This window comes from Peromyscus californicus, unplaced genomic scaffold, assembly GCF_007827085.1.
Source record: "Peromyscus californicus insignis strain IS unplaced genomic scaffold, ASM782708v3 Scaffold_14__1_contigs__length_90479793_seg_2, whole genome shotgun sequence".
NCBI lineage: Eukaryota > Metazoa > Chordata > Mammalia > Rodentia > Cricetidae > Peromyscus > Peromyscus californicus.
Genome location: NW_026294436.1, coordinates 52,979,061 through 52,999,500, shown reverse-complemented (window position 1 = coordinate 52,999,500; position 20,440 = coordinate 52,979,061). Strand labels below are relative to the sequence as shown.

At 45.3% G+C, this 20,440-nt stretch overlaps 1 protein-coding gene across 4 annotated transcripts in view; it reads right to left on the bottom strand.

Moving 5' to 3' along the window:
* Lmx1a (LIM homeobox transcription factor 1 alpha) overlaps positions 1–20,440 on the bottom strand; it is a 149,289-nt gene that overhangs the window by 26,403 nt on the left and 102,446 nt on the right. For all 4 annotated transcript variants that reach the window (XM_052737510.1, XM_052737508.1, XM_052737509.1 and 1 more), the window contains one exon: positions 19,929–20,161. In XM_052737510.1, coding sequence (XP_052593470.1) covers positions 19,929–20,161 — 233 coding nt within the window. The remainder of the gene's footprint in view (positions 1–19,928; positions 20,162–20,440) is intronic.

The window sequence follows — 20,440 nt, the reverse complement described above, 5'->3', positions numbered from 1 at the left end:
GGAGCATAAAAGACATTTGCTCCAGGACTCAGACGTTTAGATCCAGAATTCTTTGGAAATTAGTACTGGAAGTCTACGGTCAGCACCATGGCCAGATCCAAGAGGCCAAAGGCAGAAAACTGGAGGCCCCTAAGAATCTAGAAGAAATCCTATTCCAGACACTGGGAGGAAAACGTGAGCCATGTTACACTTCTGCTTATAAAACCTCTCTTCAATTTGCCCAATGTGAACTGGGCTGTGATGTATACACCAAGCAGGTAAGAACATAAACTCTGTCACATCCTGCATCACCACTAAGAATGGCAACATGGATATAACCTCTGACATCTGTCCTGGAAATGAACTGTCACATTGCATCAAATATAAGATACATTTGACTATAAGATACGTTGTTATTGTATGGACCACCAAGAAAGGAAAGTGTGGCCAGTGAAACTTAGATACACTTGGAGGAGGGTCATTTTTTTAGCCTTGTAGCCACTGATACATTGTCCACACTCTAGTAAACAATCACAGGTCTATGCTCACGCAAGCAACTCTAATTAAACCCAGCAGGTCATCTTTAAAATGCATTAAAGTAGGAGGGGACTTTTTAGGAAGAAGGGATAGAGAGGGTGTAGAAGAAAAGGGGTAAGGGGACAAGTATCTGATGAAAACACTTTACATACATCTATGAAGTTGTCAAGTAATAAATTTTAAAGCATTTTTAAATCCTAGGTAAAATATTTTCTGACCACACCAACTGTGTCCTATCCCGACTTGATGTGTCTTAAAATGGAACCAGTAGGCTAGGAAGATGATTCATTTCATAAAATGCTTGCTACAGGAACAGGAGGAGCTGAGCATCCATGGAAAAAGATAGTTGTGGCAATGTGTGCCTGTAATCCAGTGCTAGGAATGAAGAGACAGATAGATCCCTGGGACTTGATGGTATATAGCTGAATCATGGAGTTCCATGTTCAGAGAGAGACCCTGTCTCAAAAAAAAAAAATAATGACATCATAAAATTTGCTGGCAAATGGAGGCAACTACAAAAGACCATCCTGAGTGAGGCAACCCAGACCCAGAAAGACAAACATGGTATATGTACTCACTTGTAAGTGGATATTAGCTATAAAATAAAAGATAACCATGCTATAATCCACATACCCAGAGAAACTAACTAACAAGGAGACCTAAGGGGGGGCAGCACATGAATCTCACTGTAAAGGGGAAATAGAATAGACATCACCATTGGGCAGGGCAGAGGGGAGGGACTGGATGTGGGTAGGAACAGGAGGGAACAGGTGGGAGAGGATGTGGAGAGAGAGTACTGGGAAAGACAACTGGAATCTGGGAGCATCTCTGGGACAAGCTGGAAACCTAGTGCAATGGAAACTCCCAGCAATCTATGAGAGTGACCCGAGCTAAGACTCCTAGCAATGGGGGATACGGAGCCTGACCAGTCATCTCCTGTAACCAGGCAAGACTTACAGTAGAAGGATTGGGACACCAACCCAGCCACAAAACCTTCTACCTACAGTTTGTCCTGCCTACAAGATATGCCAGGGTAAAGGTGGTGCAGAAACTGTGAGAGTGACCAGCCAATGGCTGGCCCAGCTTGAGACCCACACCATGAGATAGAGCTCAATCCTGAGGGTCAGGACCCAGAGGCAGAATATCCCAGAGACCTAGAGATAGAACCAAACATGACTGGAAAAAAGTCAATGAAATGATTCCTATTGATATTCTGCTATACTCATAGATTGGTGCCTAGCCCAACGTCATCAGAGAGACTTCACCAGCACCTGGTGGAAACAGATACAGACTCACAGCTAAACATTAGGCAGAGCTCAGTAAATCCTGTGGAAGAGGAAGAGAAAGGGTTGTGGGAGCCAGAGGGCACCACAAGAAACCCCACAGAATCAACTAACCTGGGCTCACAGGGGCTCACAGAGACTGAACCAACAACCCAGGAGCCTGCATGGGACTGACCTAGGCCCTCTGCATGTATGTTTACAGTGGATGGGTGGAGGGGAATAAGGGAAGGTAGAGGGAAAAACTGGGAGGAGAGGAATGAGGTGAAACTTTGGTCAGAGTTTAAAAACAAACAAACAAATAAAGATAAATAGATAAGATATTGAAGACAACACCCAGTGTTGACCTCTGACCCACATATAGACACAAACACGTGCATGTGGATACATAACTGCACAAACATATGCACATAGGAACCAAAGATGGTGCCTTTAATGTGAAGAAAAACATCAGCCTTGGTTTAGGACGGTGGTTCTCAACCTTCCTAATGCTTCTACCCTTTAATACAGTTTCTCATGTTGGGGGGCGGACCCCCAACCATAAAACTATTTTGTTGCTATTTCATAACTGTAATTTTGCTACTGTTATGAATCATAATGTAAATATCTGATATACAGGATATCTGATATGTTCCCCCAAAGGGGTCATGGCCCACAGGTTAAGAACTGCTGGTGGTTTAGGCATTCACGGCCTCTTAAACCAAATACCTTATTTAAAGGACTGTCTAGCCATTCTAGTAAACCCCAAAGCTCAGGGTTTTAATGGGACACCCACTAACTAGAGTGATGGGGTGAGTAGTCATAACTCCTTCACTGATCCCAAACACAACTTGAACCACATCTGCAAGACATCCAATGGAGTAGCACAGAGCCCTGAAGTGGGGAGAGAAAGTGGATTTTCCCTGTGCCTCCACCAGTCACTACAATGTGCTCTTGGGCAAGGAACTGATCTCCAGTCTCCTCAACTATGAAATGCAAGACTTAAACAGACGTTGTCTTAGATCTCATTCAGCTTGATCTCCTGTGATCACATTTCCATGTTTGTAAATGAAAGTGGGAAATACTAAAAAATTTCTTTATCGTGAAGTTGACCATGGTTTCTCAACAAGGAATATCTTCTGTCCCATCGAGCACTTGCAAATCAAATCTATGAGGGCTCTTTCTCTTGTTGTGAGTGAATGGTAACCACCCCCCCCCCACACACACACACACACATGCACACGCGCAACTGTCATACCACAAATTCTAAATTGCTTCTGGTGTTCAGAAATATTGACACCATCATGGACCAAATGTTGAGTCCTAAAATTCATACATTAAAATCTTAAGTCCCAAAGTGATGGTATTCTAGTTTGCTTTCTGTTGCCTTGGTAAATACCATGCCACAAAGCAGCTTGAGCTGGGGAGGGCCTATTACATCTTATAGGTGACAGTATATCATGAAAGGTAGCCAAGGAGGGAGTTCAAACAGGTACCCAGAGGCAGGAACTACAGCAGAAATCATGGCGGAATACCGCCCATTGGTTCAGTCTCAAGCTCATGTTCAGCTACCTTTCTTACCCGATATGCCCAGGGATGGCACTGCCCACAGTAGGCTGGGCCCTCCTACATCAGTTGGCAACCAAGAAAATGCCCCCACAGGTATGCCTCCAGGCCAACATGATGAGCAATTCCTCAACTGAGGTTCTCTCCTCCTAAGTGTGTCATGTTGACAACCATAATCAACCATCACAGTATTGGATGTAAGAGAGTTTTGATTAAGATTAAGAGAGTCTTGAGGATGGAGGCCATGTAAGTAGGATTAGTGCCCTTATAAAAGGGACCCTAAGGAATTCAGTCTTATTTCCAGGTCATGAGAATACAATTAGAGGTTGACAACTTGCAACCCTAAAGGCTTTGACCAGAATTCAATTTTTCTGGCACCTCAACTTTGGACTTGGAGCTTCCACAGCTATTAGGTATAAATTTCTGTTGTTTATAAACCACGTGGCCTGTTATATCTTGTTACAGCAGCCTTAGCAGACTAAAATGAGAATCTTCTACAAGGTATTTATGACAGTGGTCAAAATCCACAATGCATATGTTCAGTCTCCAAAAATGATTCACCTTCTAATTTCCTATGACACCATGTGAGTAACTACAGGAGCTGTCACTTGGGCGATGTATGTTTCCGCAAACCCCTCAATTTGCTTCTTGCAATCTCAGTTTAAGTATTCTCCCATGACCTTCTCATATTTCACCTTGGGACACATTCAGAGTCAAGAAAAATAACGTAGGTGTGAGGAAGCAGGTTCTGTGAAATCAGTCCAAAGGAGCCATGCATGGGAAGGCTGGAATGCACTTGTCCTGGAGCAGCAGGATCCATGCATGGGGAGACTGGAATGCACTCTGTCCTGGAGCAGCAGACAGTGCCAGGCGAGGCTGTGGATAGGCTCAGGACAGTCTGCCACTTTGTACATCTGCAGTTCTGCAAAAAATCACTGGAAGTTCCTGAACTCAAGACTCACAAATCCAGGGCTCAGCAAACAGAGTCATTTTTTTTTTCTTTCATCCTTACAAAAGCAGGAAGACAATACAAGGGGATGGTTCTAGCCTGCTTCTTCAGTGGCAAGCCAACTCTTGGTGGCTTGCCCTTACAAATTCAATGTGGAGCAGGCCCCTAGCCTCCTGGAGAGCCACACGACTCTAGCACAGGAGAGTGGTGATCACTTCCTATGCCCTTTCCCCAACAGAAGCTTCCTGCAGTCATTGCCTGTTCTGCTTTTAGGGAGGCACACACTTCTGCAAAAAACAAGGGGTCTCCAAGGCATAGCTGGTTGTTTAAAAAGAACATAAAGATAATTCAAAATAATTCAAGATGTCCTGAGTACATAGATCTAAGCCAATTCTTGTGCAAAGTGCTGTAGACCATGTAACATTCCCTTTGGCGTGTTCCACTTTGCAAAGACGGTGTGTCTGGCGACCTTTGTCTTTCCTTCAAGTACCCCTAAATCCCTCTGGTCACACCCCAGCTGTTAAATTAGGCAGCACCAGGTGTGGTTCCTTGTGTCTTTGTCACAAGTCTAATGTGCAGCTTCCCAATCAACCACATGAAGAGGGCACTTTGATGAGTCAGGAAGACGTCCTTGGAGTTCTGGCACTCGTGGGTTTTACCCCTCTCTTTGCTGGTGCCTGGGCAGGATATTTCAGGGCCAGAATAAGTCCCTAATACATATGTATAGTAATGCATCCCTTTAATTGAGCCTTTACTTGGTGCCAGGCACCACAGTATGTACCATTGCATGCAAACCTCAGAACACTGCACTTCACAGGTAGCAAAGGGAAAGATCAGATGCTTAATCAAGGTCACCAAACTTCAGGCAGAAGAACTGGAAATCAAACAAGGTACTCATACTCGAAAAAAACTTTATTTAAAACAATATATTGTTAACTAATTCACTGGCTACTCCTACCCTCACCAGTTTCTCGATTCTCTATATCATTTAAAAACTTACATGTGTAAATTTTTAAAAATGTTTTATGTACCCTAGATGGCTTAGGGGCAGGACACAGAAGAAGATCTCAAATGTTGCCTGAATGGCATGCAGGTAATGGTAATATACTTGTGTAGTGTGTGTGTGTGTGTGTGTGTGTGTGTGTGTGTGCGCATGCGCATGCGTGTGTGCACGCGTGTGCGTGTGCGCTCAGAGGTCAAAGGTTATTTCAGAAGCTGTTTTGTGTAAGTCATATCTGATGCCCATGTTGTTTCATGTCTGTTTTATTCACTGTATGTTTGGGATACCACAAAACATGAACAAACAATGAGTCAGTCAGATTCTGAGCTGTACACTGCGTTGTTTGTTGGTGAAGGGTGAAGGGGGCCCCCAAAGGTCTCAAGATTGTTACAGAATAACTAAAAGGAGTTGAGAATCACTGTCCTAATACTTGCAGGCATGAAGAGCATTTGAATCCGCATCTCCCCCAGCTGAGTAATCTATAGCTGCCCAAGGAAATGTAGATAGATGAGTCTTTGTAAAGAACGTCACTAAGAAGAAAGGTGACCACTCTCATAACTGGGCTAGTTGCTGTGACTGGCATCTGGTGGGCTCTCCAGTACAGAACTTAGACTTCCCAGGGCAGCAGATTACTGTCCCAACCCCAGAATGCCAAACACAGTAGGTCAAGGTGAGACCTACAAGTCTGACATCAAGCAAACTCCCAGGAGAATCTGACGTTTTAGTCCTAAACTTTATTTTAAGAATCACTGTCCTAATGGTATTTGTCAGTGTGTATGTGTGTGTGTGTGTGTGTGTGTGTGTGTGTGTGTGTGTGTGCGTGCCTGTGTGTGTTTCTTGCAGCCCTGCAAACTCCGACAATAAGATCAGTGGAACACTTGTAGAAAAACTATCAGGTTTTAAAATCTCAGCATTTCTATGATTCCTAAGTCTGTGTCATAAACACATGTGCACACACACACACACACACACACACACACACACACAAAGGCACACAGGATTCAAGCCCATAGATACATGTGCTCAATTGCCCACCAAACCAGATGTTCACTGTTCACCAAGTCCCTCAACACACCCCTCCTGAATCAATTACCTAGATGTGACGTCATCTGCGCACTTTAGAAACATCAATGTCAACCTCGATGTGAGCATCCCTGCCTTTATTTAATGGTAATTTAAATTCTAGAGTTTAGATGGCACTTGTTTGATTTGCTGCACTCAGAATGATGCCCAGCACAGAGTAGAGATTCACTGTGTGAACTGGAATGAACATGACCAAGTATGAAAACGAACAAGTCATTGGAAACCTCAAACCTGTAGTTTGGTTCCCATGGTCTCCTCTCATGATAGTAGTTGACTTCCCTCCTCCCCTGCATGGAGCATCATCCCACTCTCTCCTTCCTGCTTCTCTCTTAAAAGGACTGAGCAAGTAACTTCACTCTGTCACAGACTTGCCTCAGTCTTTTCACAACCATCAGGATGTATTCAATCCCTTCTGCACTGTATGGCTAAGGTCAAGAGTAGAATATATTCAAATACGATACATCAACACTCCTGTTTAAGTATCCATCTCCCCACTTACCAATACTAGGAGCTCAGTCCCCCAAAGGAACCCCAAAGGAGCCTTTCCTTCAGTGCCTAGGTACAACGCAGCTTCTGCAGCTTGGAACAGACCAGGCAACACTACCCTTTCCGGCATCAAACTCACTTGCCCTTCACCACATAGAAATCACCTGCTCTGTCCAGCCCAAGCCACAATGCTTTATCATTGTGAAGCGCTTTCCGAACACTTCCCTGTTTTGTTAGTGTTTGTTTGTTTGGAACAGGGTCTCCTGTAGCCCAGGCTGGCCTTGAACTTGTCATATGTGAATGTGCCAAGAATGACCTTGAACTCTTGATTATCTGGCCTCCACTCCACCCCCACCCCCACCCCAACCCTACAGCTGCCAAGGTTCTGAATACAGGAGTGTGCTGCCATACCCAGAGTAGTTCCAGGAGTCATTTGCACTTCTCTCTCTCTCTCTCTCTCTCTCTCTCTCTCTCTCTCCCTCCCTCCCTCCCTCCCTCCCTCCCTCCCTCCCTCCCTCCCTCCCTCTCTCTCTTTCTCTCTCTCTCTCTCTCTCACACACACACACTCACACACACACACACACTCACCAAGGGGATTTATTGCTCACACCAGTGTCATTGATTACACAGTACATTTCTACAGTAACTGGTACAGAGTTTTTATTGTAGTTATTTTCTTGTCCGCTAAGGAGCTCTGTGTCTGGAATGCAGGGGTGGTTTCCTGCCACTTACAATTGATGGTAGCTAACTCGGCATCTAACAGATAGCTAGGCCCTGAGATGTTTGCTGAACCGGCCTCATTTAATTTAGTTAGCATCAATCACAGAGTAAGGAATAAACAAACAGTCGTGGACTTAGTGAGACTAATTCTCAGAAGTCTTTACCACAGCCAAGGCCAAACTCAAAACTAAAGTAATTACTTGGGTAGATAATTCATGAAAGACGGAGAGCTATTTGCATTTGAATGATCTGGTGAGGATTTTCTGCTTATTGATGTTTCTGGGATTTTTCAGATAATGGCTTCAATTCTTTGATTCTTTCATGGTGTGGAGAGTAGGCCAGAAAGTTAATCTATCCATCACTCTCCCATCTGAAACCAAGCAGCCTCCAACCGGCCCCGTCGAACAGAAAGCATCCATAGAAACCAAGTTTCAGCATGAACGCCATGAGGCAGAGGCCGAAGGGTCTGCGATGCTCACACTCAGCGCTCTCAAGGAATGCCAGGAGGGTGCCACTGCTTGACTGATGTTTCAATAGCCTCACACCTCGCCCCCATCTATTCCTGCCTTTGGCATTCTCAAGGCTGGGGCACAAGGACAGGAAGGGGCGTGGGGGCAGACTATACAGAAAGTGATATCTGCGGCACAGGACACAGGAGACTGGGAGTAAAGAGGAAATCCGGGTTCAGACACCATGTGTGTCTGTGTCTGTATGTTGAAGAGCAGGGGAGGAGATGACAACGAAGGAATGGGTAGCCCCGTCCGTCCATCTCCAAACGAACGACACACGCAAGGACACACACACACACACACACACACACACACACACACACACACACACACACACACACACACACACACACACACACACACACACACAGCACCTGCTTCCGAAAAGCCCCCTATCGAAGGCCGGCCCGAAGGCTCGGGCCCCGCCAGCCAGAGCCGGCGGATTTACCGTGGCATTACTTTTAATTAAGTCTGCGGCGCGGCGCGGGAGCGCGGGGTGCGCCCTAATCCCGGGCCCGCCTGACGTCACCTGGGAAGGCGCGGCGGCGCGGGGCGGCGCGGACCCGACGACCTCAGCGCGACCCGGCCCGCGCCTCCGCCCGCGCGGGGCTTTGCTGGCGGGAATTAAGGGAGGGAGAAATGTTAGTACACTTTTAATTGGAAAGCGAGTTCTTCTTTCAGAGCGGCTTGTTTACTCAGGATCGGGCATTAGAACTCGGGGGAGGCTCTAATTGAAGTGACGGCTTTGGAGATTATGGGGAACATATGGCCCTACCGCCGGGCTCTTTATCTGCATTTTCTCATAAAAAACTGCCGTCCGGGTGTGTTTCTGCAGCCTGGCCTCTTCCATTTCTAAAGCGCCTTTGAAAAGAGGAGAATGCAATGCGTGCGCAGGGCTGCACTAGCCCGCAGCCCGCAGGCCTGGAAGCTTCCCCACGCTCGGCCCGCACTGAAGCCGCCTCCAGCCAGGGTTCTGCCAGGGAAAATGAGCTGGGAAGAAAAGAAAGCCACTGGTGACTGCCTGGCAGGGGTGTAATTCAAACGGTTTTGAGCAACAGCGGGAGAGAGTTACCATGGCAACGAGATTCCCACTCCAGGCCCGGGAGGGGGAGCTTCCATGTACTTGCTTGGGGCCAATCTGAATGCACACGGGAAATGAGAACGAACACACGTGTCTCAGGACAGAATTACATTGCTTTCTCTTTGTCATTAACCAACCAATCAATCAAATATCCAGTTGGTGGCTAGCTCTAGTATCAATCACTACCCTATTGGTTCCCCTCCCTCACTTCTGCTAATTCTTACTATACCCAAGGCTGTCAGATTAAACACAAGAAACAGTTATATGTGTATTTTTGATATTCTCTTGCCTAGGACATGCTTTTAAAACATGTTACATTTCCCAAAATGCAAATGTCACCTGGCTCCTTAGAATTTTGTTTGCTTTATCTTACAACCCCAACTACACCTGTTCACTCTAGGGGCAATACCACTACCTTCTGTCTTAGCCGGAGACTCCCTGGCATAGTACCAAACCTCAACTGGGAAGAACAGCTGATTGAGACACCCCCAACTCTAGCTCCCTCAGCCCCACCACCTTCTGGAGCTGGGTTTCACAGCCTTCCTTTCCTAAACATTCTGCTCGCCCAGGGATTACAGAACCCCAGATCTCAGGTTGCATGCCAGACTAATTAAATCCTTAAGGCCCATGCCACAGAAATCAAGGAACAAAGAAATATGTCAAGGGGCTGCAGAACGGCTCTGCGGTTAAGAGCACATGCTCTTTTTTGCAAAGGACCTGAGTTTGGTTCCTAGCACCCATGTAAGGCAGCTCACAACCACCTCTAACTCCAGTTCTGGGATCTGACACTCCTCTGGGTCCTGCAGGCACACACACACACACACACACACACACACACACACACACACACACCCCTTTAAAAACTCATAAGTCTTAAACAGGGGACTACTTTGAGGAGCAACACATAATCTGAGTGCCTTGGTTATTAATGGTCTCCCCCACCACACTAGATTGCAAGCTTCCAGGGAGCAGAGTTATCAATCCAGCAGGTACAACAGGCCTGTCATACTGTCTGTGCCCCAAATTATTTGCTCATTAGCCAAACGTATGCTTCTATATGCTGCATGCACCAAACTCAGGCCCGGCTCAACATAATACTCAGCAAACTCCTGGATGAACTTGAAGCTGGGTTGCTCTGGCTAGTTTTTCTACCCTCACAGATTTCTGAGAAGAAATACTTGGGCATTTTACCTTGAATACCACCTGGGTTCCCACCTAGTGCACACATGCTAAAATATTCAGATTTCTGGTCCTAGTCACCAAAATAGATAAACAAGCCTCTGGCCTCTCCAGTGTGCAAATTTGGTTTGGACCACTGAGAATCCAAATGGGTCTTAAATTACTTTCTTTTCCATTTGCTTTTGCCACATAAAATACCACAGTACTCAGAAGAAGCCATAAACTAGTTAGCTACCAATCCTTAGAAAACATTGGGGGTTTTCTCTAGCCACAGACACAAAGGCACAGGGAGATGTTAGGACTCTTCCACTGCTAGTGAAGTGTTCCGATTTCTAAAGCACCTTCAGATCACCTTGAGACCCCATGGCTGGCAATTCAAAAGGAGGTGGGTGTGGCTGGGTTGCCTGGATGAGAACACCCGTACTTTCTTGAACTTCCTCCATGACTTTCATTTATTATAGTGGGGAGAATGTGAGTCCCTGGGACATGCCGCTCGGAGGATGAGCTGCTCTCCTGTACAGGGACTGTCATCCTGGATTCACCCGCCAGCTACAAAATCCTGTAGGGAGGACTGGGTTGAGAGGTGGAGAGATAAAGGTACAATGGAGTTTCTGCCAAGGGAGAAACAAATACTGAGTGTGGGAGTATTACAGGTCATCTCGTAGAAGCTTGTTAGATGTACTGATTTAACCCACAGTCGGGCCTGATTCATTTCATGAGAGCTGTGGCTGACCCTGCTGATAGTTCTCTGAAAGGCTTGAGGTGGGGGTGGGGAAGAAGTTTTCCAGCTGCCATCAAATAAAACACAAGGACAGCACCCGAAGTGGGATGAATAACTGTAAAAGCAAAACAAAACAAAATCACTAATGGCTCTTCACATGCACTTTTTAATTGCTTACATTTCCGCACATCAGGTTGATCTGGCATCTTTCCCAGCTTCCTACTGCACTAAGAGATGCCCATAAAATGTCCAAGGATAGGGATTAGTGCTAAGGAAGAACATATAGGTTAAAGCAGGACGTGAACTTGAGACTGGTTTTGAATGGGAGTGTAAACACAACTAATATCAACTCCTTGCCATCACTCTAGTGACATGTGCAAGATGCTTTGCTGGGGATCTCTCAGGTAGGAAGTCTTAGTGAGTCCTGAATCACCACCACAGCCAGCCAGCTGTCAGTAACATGTGAGAAGACATTGTGATGGCTACTTTCATCTACACGTGTGTTTCTGATGAGCAGACAGCACAGCGTTGCTTACCAAGGCAGACTCTGCAACCAGACCACCTGGGTTTGAACTGTGGCCCTTGCAGTGAGTAGCCATGGTGCTTTATTAACTTCTCTGTGCTCATCCTCCTCAATGCAGAATGGGAAGAACCACAAAACTGACTTAACCACCAGCTCTGTAGGAACACTCGGCTCTTTAACTTCAATGAAGTACTTACAGTAATCATTTCTGTAGAGGGAAGGTTTGGTAATTACCAACAACCCAAATCCATCATCATTATGTAAAACACAATGGTACGTTTTACATGTGGCCATTTTTACTTACAGGGGTTGAGCATGGAAAATCACTAATTATAAACACTAATACAGATTATATAAGTTCTGAAGCAACTACACTAATTTTGCATTATTAAGTGTGAACACAATTCCAAAACCAAGTTTCAGCCAGTGGAAAAGAGATAAGTGTTGTCTAAATCTGAACGTTGCCTGTAACTTTTTAAGCACCGAAGATAAACTCTACTCAACTTCTAATTACAGAGAGGGCTGAAGTCCTCTGTTTCAGTATCAAGTGTCTGGACTTGGTAATTGGTAGAATTAAGTTCTTATTCTGGCTTATCCCCGACTCAAGTATCCAGTGTTTTTACTTCTCCTTCTATGTTATGGAGACAAAACAAATACACTAAAAGAGAAAAGATTCTGCACAGAAAAGAAGCCTTAGATAGAGAACAACAAATAATCCTTCTAGTAACTATATGACTGATTCTAGCAAGAAACTGTTGGTTTTGAAAATAACCTAAAGGGCCCAGCAATTATAACTGCTTCTTGCCTACCAGTCAGAAATGCCACGTTAATAAACCAGGTAGCGTCTGGGAAGACCTTGTGGAGTCTCTTAATGATACTAGCACCCACAAAAACAATGCAAGAGATCGCATGTTTAGTCTCTGATAAACACTGTACAGAAATCTTCAAGACAAGACAGCTTGTCTCTTGCTCTATTTTTAGCACATGGCATATGACTTGGAATACATTTATTAGCCTGAAATTTCAAGAATCTATATCAGTTCCAAAACCTGGGGATAGATCTGTAGGCAACTGCACTTTGAAGAAGTATGTCTCAAACATCAGGCAACAATCTATCTGAAATTTATAAAATTAACACTGTATGCTAAGATTAGCATTAAAACATTTACATCAACATGTAAGGTAAGCAGCGAATCGTCTAAGTGTTGGAAGAGAGGTGTGTGTGTGTGTGTGTGTGTGTGTGTGTGTGTGTGTTCCTGATAAAAGGCAATTATTGTTGTACTGAAGTACACTTAATTATTTTTTAAATATGCTGCTGTAAAGAATATAGAACACATGATTAAAACACATTTTTCACCAATATAATGTTTATTGGAATACTTGCAGTAACTACCCTTGTTTTTAATGAGTAGCCCCTTTGCTTATTAAAGAGAATGACGAGATTAACTTCGCAGCAATGTCCCTTCGTGCATCTCTCAGCCCCTTTATAGCACAAACTGTGCCCATTGTTCTGGTGTGATGGTGCTGACTTGGAGATGTCTCCTCGGCTGCACTGCTTGGAAATCAGTTTCCCCTGGGCTTTTGCTTTTCCGCAGCTAAGACGCAGCATTTATTTAGCCGGGAGACTGACACAGTGTAGAAGTCTGTAGAAAGTAAGGGCTGAGTGGAAGGTTAGGAACCACTGCCAGGACACCTAGGACAGCAGGTGTGAGAGCAGCCGCACCAGACCTGCTGAGGGGTGGAAGAAACAACCTGGGCCTCAGCTTGGTAGCATTCGCTAACAGGGAACTGCCAGGTCACATGGCCTTCCTGGAGAGGAGTCTAATCCACCTCCTAATGTGTGGAGATGCATCACTCCATCAGACACAGAACCTCAGAGAGATACACCCCATGATAGCTTTATGCAGGAAAGGGGGTGCTTAATAATAAGGTAACATTTGGGCATGCAAATGAGCTCAAATCACAATGACCATGAATCTCCGTTTCTTGGCCTATTATAGAAAAAGAACCAAAACTGGTAAATGTCTGCCATTCTTGCTTGGATTTTAATTAGCCCCAGAGGTCACTGAAGGACTACTTTCACTTGATGCTTCTGTATTGACTACCTAGGATGTGACACTAGCCAGAATGTTCTAAAACTAAAGACTACCTCTGAGACATAAACATCTGTAGTAGAAAACTACCCATCTCCAACTCATGCACCCCAGCTACCCCAAATGATAAGTCCCCCATATCACCCTGAGATGCCTTCTGCTAGCTCTCCAGAGGCATCTGAAATAGAAGGGCAAAAAGAGATAAGAAGGTATTTGTGAAATGATGGATCTTTAGCAAAATGAGTGCAGAAACCATAAGATACCCAGAAGTCCATGAGCACCTTGCCAAGAGATGTCATTTAGTAGACACCAACCAAGTTTCATGCCTTGATCTGCTTTATCTCTTTTCATTCTAAAAGCAGCCTCCCCAGGAGGCATGGTAACCCCCTCTTTACTAAGTCTTGACAAGGGAGGATGACTGGCCCAAGCTTCCACTGCTTTTGAGTGTGAGGCTGGCTTCATTCTTGGAACTGTCTCACTGTAGATCCCAAAACAGCCAAGACTTCCTCCTACTCCTGCTATTCTTTCCTATCTTACATTGTAAAAATGAACTGACAAGAGCAATTCCAAAGAACATTCCGGTATGTTCCAGAACTTGTGAGCTAACTGCTGCTCATAAATCTGTGTTATCAGAGAACAATATTAGTCCAGCATGGGTTGAAAGAAGTGCTGCTGTACCTTAGAACAATAATACCATCCCCAGTGTTGTAGATGAAAATGTAGAAAGAGCCTTTGGGCCTGAACTGGGACTCTCTGGGTAAAGGTAGTCGCTGTACAGGCCTGTCGATCTGAATTTGATCCCCAGAATCCACATAAAGATAGAAGAGAATGGCCTCCATCAGATTGTCCTTTCATCTTTACACATGTGCTGTGGCATGCATGCATACACACACACACACACACACACACACACACACACACACACACACCAATAATGAATAAGTAACTTTTTTAATTAAACAAACAATAAAAGAGGGCCTAGCTATGAGAGTTGATAAGTATGACTGAGAAATGGAGAGAGGGGGTTTTAGACAAAGGGAGTGGGGAGAGATATCTGTCACCTTAGACACAGCAGCATCCCGCATGCTAGGACAAACCAGAAGGAAAAAGGGCTGGCCAACGCTGGGTGTGAGGAAACTACCATACAACTCCAGTGATATGTGGTTATTAGCCTCAGAGATGAATATGAACAAGAAAATGTAATGTGTTCAGACAAGCAGTTCACATCATCACATGGTCTACCAGGCTGTGCTGTGCAGGTGGACGCAGAATACAGGGACAGGGGCTCCCCAGTGCAGGCTGGGAAGCTGCCACAGCATCCCATAAAACACAAGGAAAGCGGTCGTGGGATGGGCCTCAGGGCCCAGGCTTCCTCTGGGGAAATCCCTCTACACTAGAAGATCGAGTTAAATAGCCCTCACCACAGCCAGGGGGTGAATCCCAGGTATAATCTAAATAGTTTTTCTGTCTTCAGAAACACAGATGAACCCCAAAATAAGGCAAGGAAGAATATAGTTAGATTTCCATGGCAAGAAACACAAAAGGAAATAAAATGCAAAAAGAAAATACTGCTGAAAGGAACAAAATACATATCCAGTTCAAACTAGACATGCTTCAGTAATCAAGACACGAAACAAGAAGGCTGTTGTGCTTTGAAATAACCTATAACTAAGTGCGATGCAGCATGGTACCCTACCCTGGATCCTTGAATAAATGAAGACATTAGAGGAAATCTCATGAAATCAAATAAAGTGTATAGTTGGCAGTGTCCTGGAGAGTGACCGCCATCGTGTTTTGTTTTGTTTTGTTTTTTCAGCTAAGTGCAACGTTAGCGTGCAAGGGAGCTGGAAGTGTATAGGAACAGCTGTCTCGCTTTCAACTATACTGTAAATTGAAATTTTTTTAAATTCAAACTTAAGCTTTTAAAATTGCTGCACAAGATACTCGGGTAATCTTTCATTTGAAAAGAAAACAGAAGACTAAAAGAGAAAATTGAGAAATGCAGCCTGGACCAGCTAAGGGCCATTGTTGTCCACAGTCAGGTGTCAGGAGCCAGGACATTCTCAGGTCAAATGACTACTAAAATTGTTGAGTATGTCAACAGAATATGATACTCCAGTCAAACAATAACAATAACAATGTTCTAGGCATACCATGTACGAAAAATCACACCACTTTCATGGTGGTACCTTTTAAAGGCAGCATAGTATTTCCACGAATAGATCAAAACATCTTTTCTATGGCCTACTAGAAACACTGGGAGAAACGGAGATAGGCTTCAGTGTTTCCTAGACCTGTGAGAGGGTTTCTATCAACTCAAAAGGTTACCAAGTGAAGGGGGATAGTCTCTGTGTGGTTCCAAAAAGTAAAGCCAGGACCAAGGTTTGAGGTTGTACGTGGATTGAGACAGACAGATGTTGAGGCTCAACTTGAACAATGTGACAGTCTACATTTGAAGGCAAGGTCAAGAGTTCTGGTGACATTGTAGACACACCACAAAGGCTCTACAGCCAGTTTCCCAGCAGACAGCTCCTTTTAGTCATCACTGGTAAGGATAGCTTGCGCATGCTAATGAGATAAGTGGTAGCTAGAGGACTGTCTGATCACTGTGGATACCAACATTAAAAAGATGGCTGATCTCCTCAGTCACACCCCCACACTCAAGCAGGACAGAGGAGCTGAAGGTTGAGTTGCTCATGAGTGTCTAATGATAAAAGTGTGCCTGTGTAATACAGCTGTATTAAAAACCCAAAAGACAGGGTCGAGGTAACTTTCTGAGAGTGAATGTTTGGAGGTATATGGAAGCTGGTGCATTTAAGGGAGTTATAGAGGATCTGAGTCCCTTTGCATACACCTTGCCCTGCAGATCTGCCATTGGAATTCTTTGAAATTCCTTTGTGAAAAATGGCAGATCGCCAGGTGGTGGTGGCAGCACACGCCTTCAATCCCAGCACTGGGGAGGCAGAGGCAGGCAGATCTCTGAGTTTGAGGCCAACCTGATCTACAAAGTGAGTTCCAGGACAGCAGGACTAAACAGAGAAATCCTGTCTTAAAAAGAGAGAGGGAGCGTGGGAGAAGGGAAGGAAGGAAGGAAGGAAGGAAGGAAGGAAGGAAGGAAGGAAGGAAGGAAGGAAGGAAGGAAGGAAGGAAGGAAGAAAGAAAAAATGGCAAATCATAAATGAAACGTTTTCCTGAATTCTATCACAAAATTTAACAAATTAATTGAGCTGCAGGAGGCTGTCCTGGGAACTCCAATTTATAACCAGTTAGTCAGAAACACAGATGACAATCCACAGCTTGTGACTGGCATCTGAAGTGGGGAGGCAGGCTGTATGAGATCTAGCCTTCAATCTAGGAAATACAATATTATCTCCAGACAGACAGTATCAGGATTGAACTGAGTGAGAGCTGGGGGAAAAGCTCCCACACATCTGGAGTCAGTGTTGTATTTAAAGAGGAGTGAGCAGGAAATGCACACTGATGAGTTTCCTTACATCTCCAGCTCCCTTGTGATCCAGGTGCTTACGCAGAAGCTTGGGAACTTCTGGTGGGAATGTGAGCCACATAACCTCCAAGATGCCTGCAATCAATCAATCAATCTCTGGGCTCTAATCACACACACACACACACACACACACACACACACACACACACACACACACACACACACACAGGAGAAAACACTGCAAAAATCATCATGGATTCTTAGTGCCGGAAGGGACAGCAGGAAGTCTCCCTGAACCACCCTCCTCCTCAGATACTGGCAACAGTAGCAGATCTGTTTCCTAAGTACTTGTTGAGTGAAGGATCTTGTGTCCTGTCATCTTAATAATTTTCTGTGTGTATATATGTGTATATGTGGGTGTGGGTGTGTGAGCACAGGTGAAGGTCAGAGGTCAATCTCAAATGTCTCAAGTGTCATTCCTCAAAGCCACCCATCTTGTTTTCTGAAGCATGGCCTCCCAAGGGCCTGGAGCTCACTTAGGTGACTAGACTGGCTTGCCCTTCAGCCCCAGTGATCCACCTATCTTTGCCTCCCAGGGTTGTGATTACAAGCTTGGGCCAACACACCGCTTGTTTGCATGAGTTTGGGAATCAATCTCAGACCCTTCAGGCTTGTACAGCAAATGGTTTACTGATTGAGCTGTCTCTGTAGATCACTTTAATGTTTTTATCAACGACTTTGATGAAGACACAAAAGGTAAGTGGCACAAATCAGGCAGGACATGCCCATGTGGCAGCTAGAGTTCTCTGCGGTGAAAAGTTTTGGCATTATAACATTGGCAGAAAAAAGAAACAATCTAAGCTCCCAATTTGATTGCAATTGTATGAGATGGGGCCTTTTTGATGGAATTACATGTAAGGCTATAGGTGACGATAAAGTCAGTGGGGTCCCCAAAAGACACACTCTGTATTAATAAGGCATATAACATGCAGTTATGAGCTTTTCCCATTTATCAGAGGGCAAAGTTTCCAGGCTAATTTTAAATGATGTACTTTAGGAGATCCCTGACAGGAGAGAGAGAGAACACAAGAGAACAGCAAGCACACTGAGGAGAATAATTAACTTTAAAATGACCTAAGGAAACACCGCACTGAGAAAAGAAGACTAAGAAAGATACGCCAGTCATATCAAGGTTGTAGATTTAGTGTTGAGGGTGAAATGGCAGGGCCATGGCTTAAGGTAGGGCACAGCTGTGTCCAGCAAGGCTGCAGACCGGCCTGCCTCGATGAGGAATGAGCCGATGGCTTGTCCCTGCATTGAGGACTACCAGGCATATCTACAGATTTCTGACACTGACTGATCAAAGTCAGGCATTATCAGGCTGCTGCACACTTCACTCTTTCTCTCTTCCCCCTGTTTTTCTAGTTTTATTTTTGGAATGTGTGTATGCAGGCATGCGTGCCTCTGTGTGTGTGTGTGTGTGTGTGTGTGTGTGTGTGTGTGTGTGTGTGGTGCGCGCGCACACGCACGCTCGCTGTGTCTGTGTGTGGGTGGTATCCATGTAACTTTGCTCATTGGCACCATGGTTTCACTTTCTTACCAGCCTGTAATGTTTGAGAGTGTATAGATACATGTGCACATAGGCCCAAGTGCACGTGGGTGCCCAGGGTTGATTCTAAGAATTATCCTTTATCACTCCTCTATCTTATTCACTGACCAGGGTTTTTAATCAAACCTAGAGCTCACTATATGGTTAGTAATGCAAGCTTGCTCTGGAGACCCTGTCTCTATCTTCTGAGGCTATAATTACAGGTGGGCCACTGTACCCACCCAGCATTTACATGGGTGTTGAGATCCAAACTCTGTCCCTTACACTTGTGTGGCAAGCACTTTAACCCATGAGCCATCTGCTAAGTACAGTACAGGCTGAGAATAAAATAAGACCATGGTCAAAACGAGCCAAGTCCCATGGACACCACCCATGGCTTCTCACAGACTCTTGGGAGTCTGAAGACAAACTCTGCCCGCCCCGTGGAGCTATCCGCCCTGGAAAGCTGACCCACTGAAACGTGCTCTGTAAAATCTCTGCACCTCCTCTGCGTCTCCTACCTCTTACTTCCCCTGAAGCCATGATGGGGTGAAGGCTGGAGCGTGAGGAAGAGAAAGAGCAAAAATATGGTAGTTCCTTTATGACACAAATCATCGAACCTCAGGCAGGTCCCAGCACTTCTGTCGGGGAGGTGACTGACAGCTGGTGCAATTCCCCATCTCCGTGGATAATAGTGTATTTCTACAAATTTTGGGAACCTGGTTAGCAAGGCTTTGAGCTGCATAAAGTGCAATTCCTCACTCTACGGGCTTGAGCTTATAAACTGCCGGAGCCAATGGGATATTAGCAGATGTGGTGCCAGCAGATGATTGAAGTGTGCTTGTGCAGTGGGGCATGCTTCCCTTCCGTGCTCTTTTGTGATTGGCAGGTGATTGGCAGCCACTGCTCCTCTAACCTGAACCCCAGAGTAAATCACAGAAGACCTGAACCTGACCTAACCCTGGAGCTAAACTCAATGGAGGTCAAAAGACTCCAGCCTGAAGCTAAACCTTCCAGTTAACCCAGAGACGCCTTGGTTGTATGCCCTGGAAGTTAGGTACGATTTGTTACGCACCATTATCATTACAATAGCTCACTACGAAGAGCCCTTTCTGAGCTTAAAAAGAAAGCTGTTGAAATGCAGAGGACTGCTTTGCCAAGGAGCTAGGCTGCCTCCCACCCACCCCCTGCTCACCGCAGTAGCACTCACCTGAGTCTGAGGCTGCTGGGCTCACCAGGCTCAGCAGCTCCCGCTCCTTCTCATAGTCTCCTTTGCAGAGCAGCTGGCCCTCCTTCAGGACAAACTCATCACCCTTCTGCAGCTGCCGCTCACAGACACAGCAGCAGAAGCAGCTCAGGTGGTACACGCTCTTCTGGGCGCGCATGACAAACTCATTGGGTGCAATGGCTTCGAAGCAGCCCCCACATTTGACCGCAAACAGTCTGCAGGCAGGAGAGAAAGAAAAGCAGTGAGTGGAAGGCTGGGTCTGGACCTAGGTTTCCCCTCCCATCAACAGCCAGAAGACCTTCAAGCTCTGGGACAGGAATGTTTGTACTGAAGCAGACTTCAGATACGGGGTAATCCACATCTTTCTGGTCCCCCTAGATCCATGGCAACTCACGCTGACTAATGGAAGTCCCAAAATGTAAAGATCTATTATTTTTTTTCCACTTCTGTATGGTCCGATGGGATCATAATTGCATTTGTAAGTGCTTTGGAGT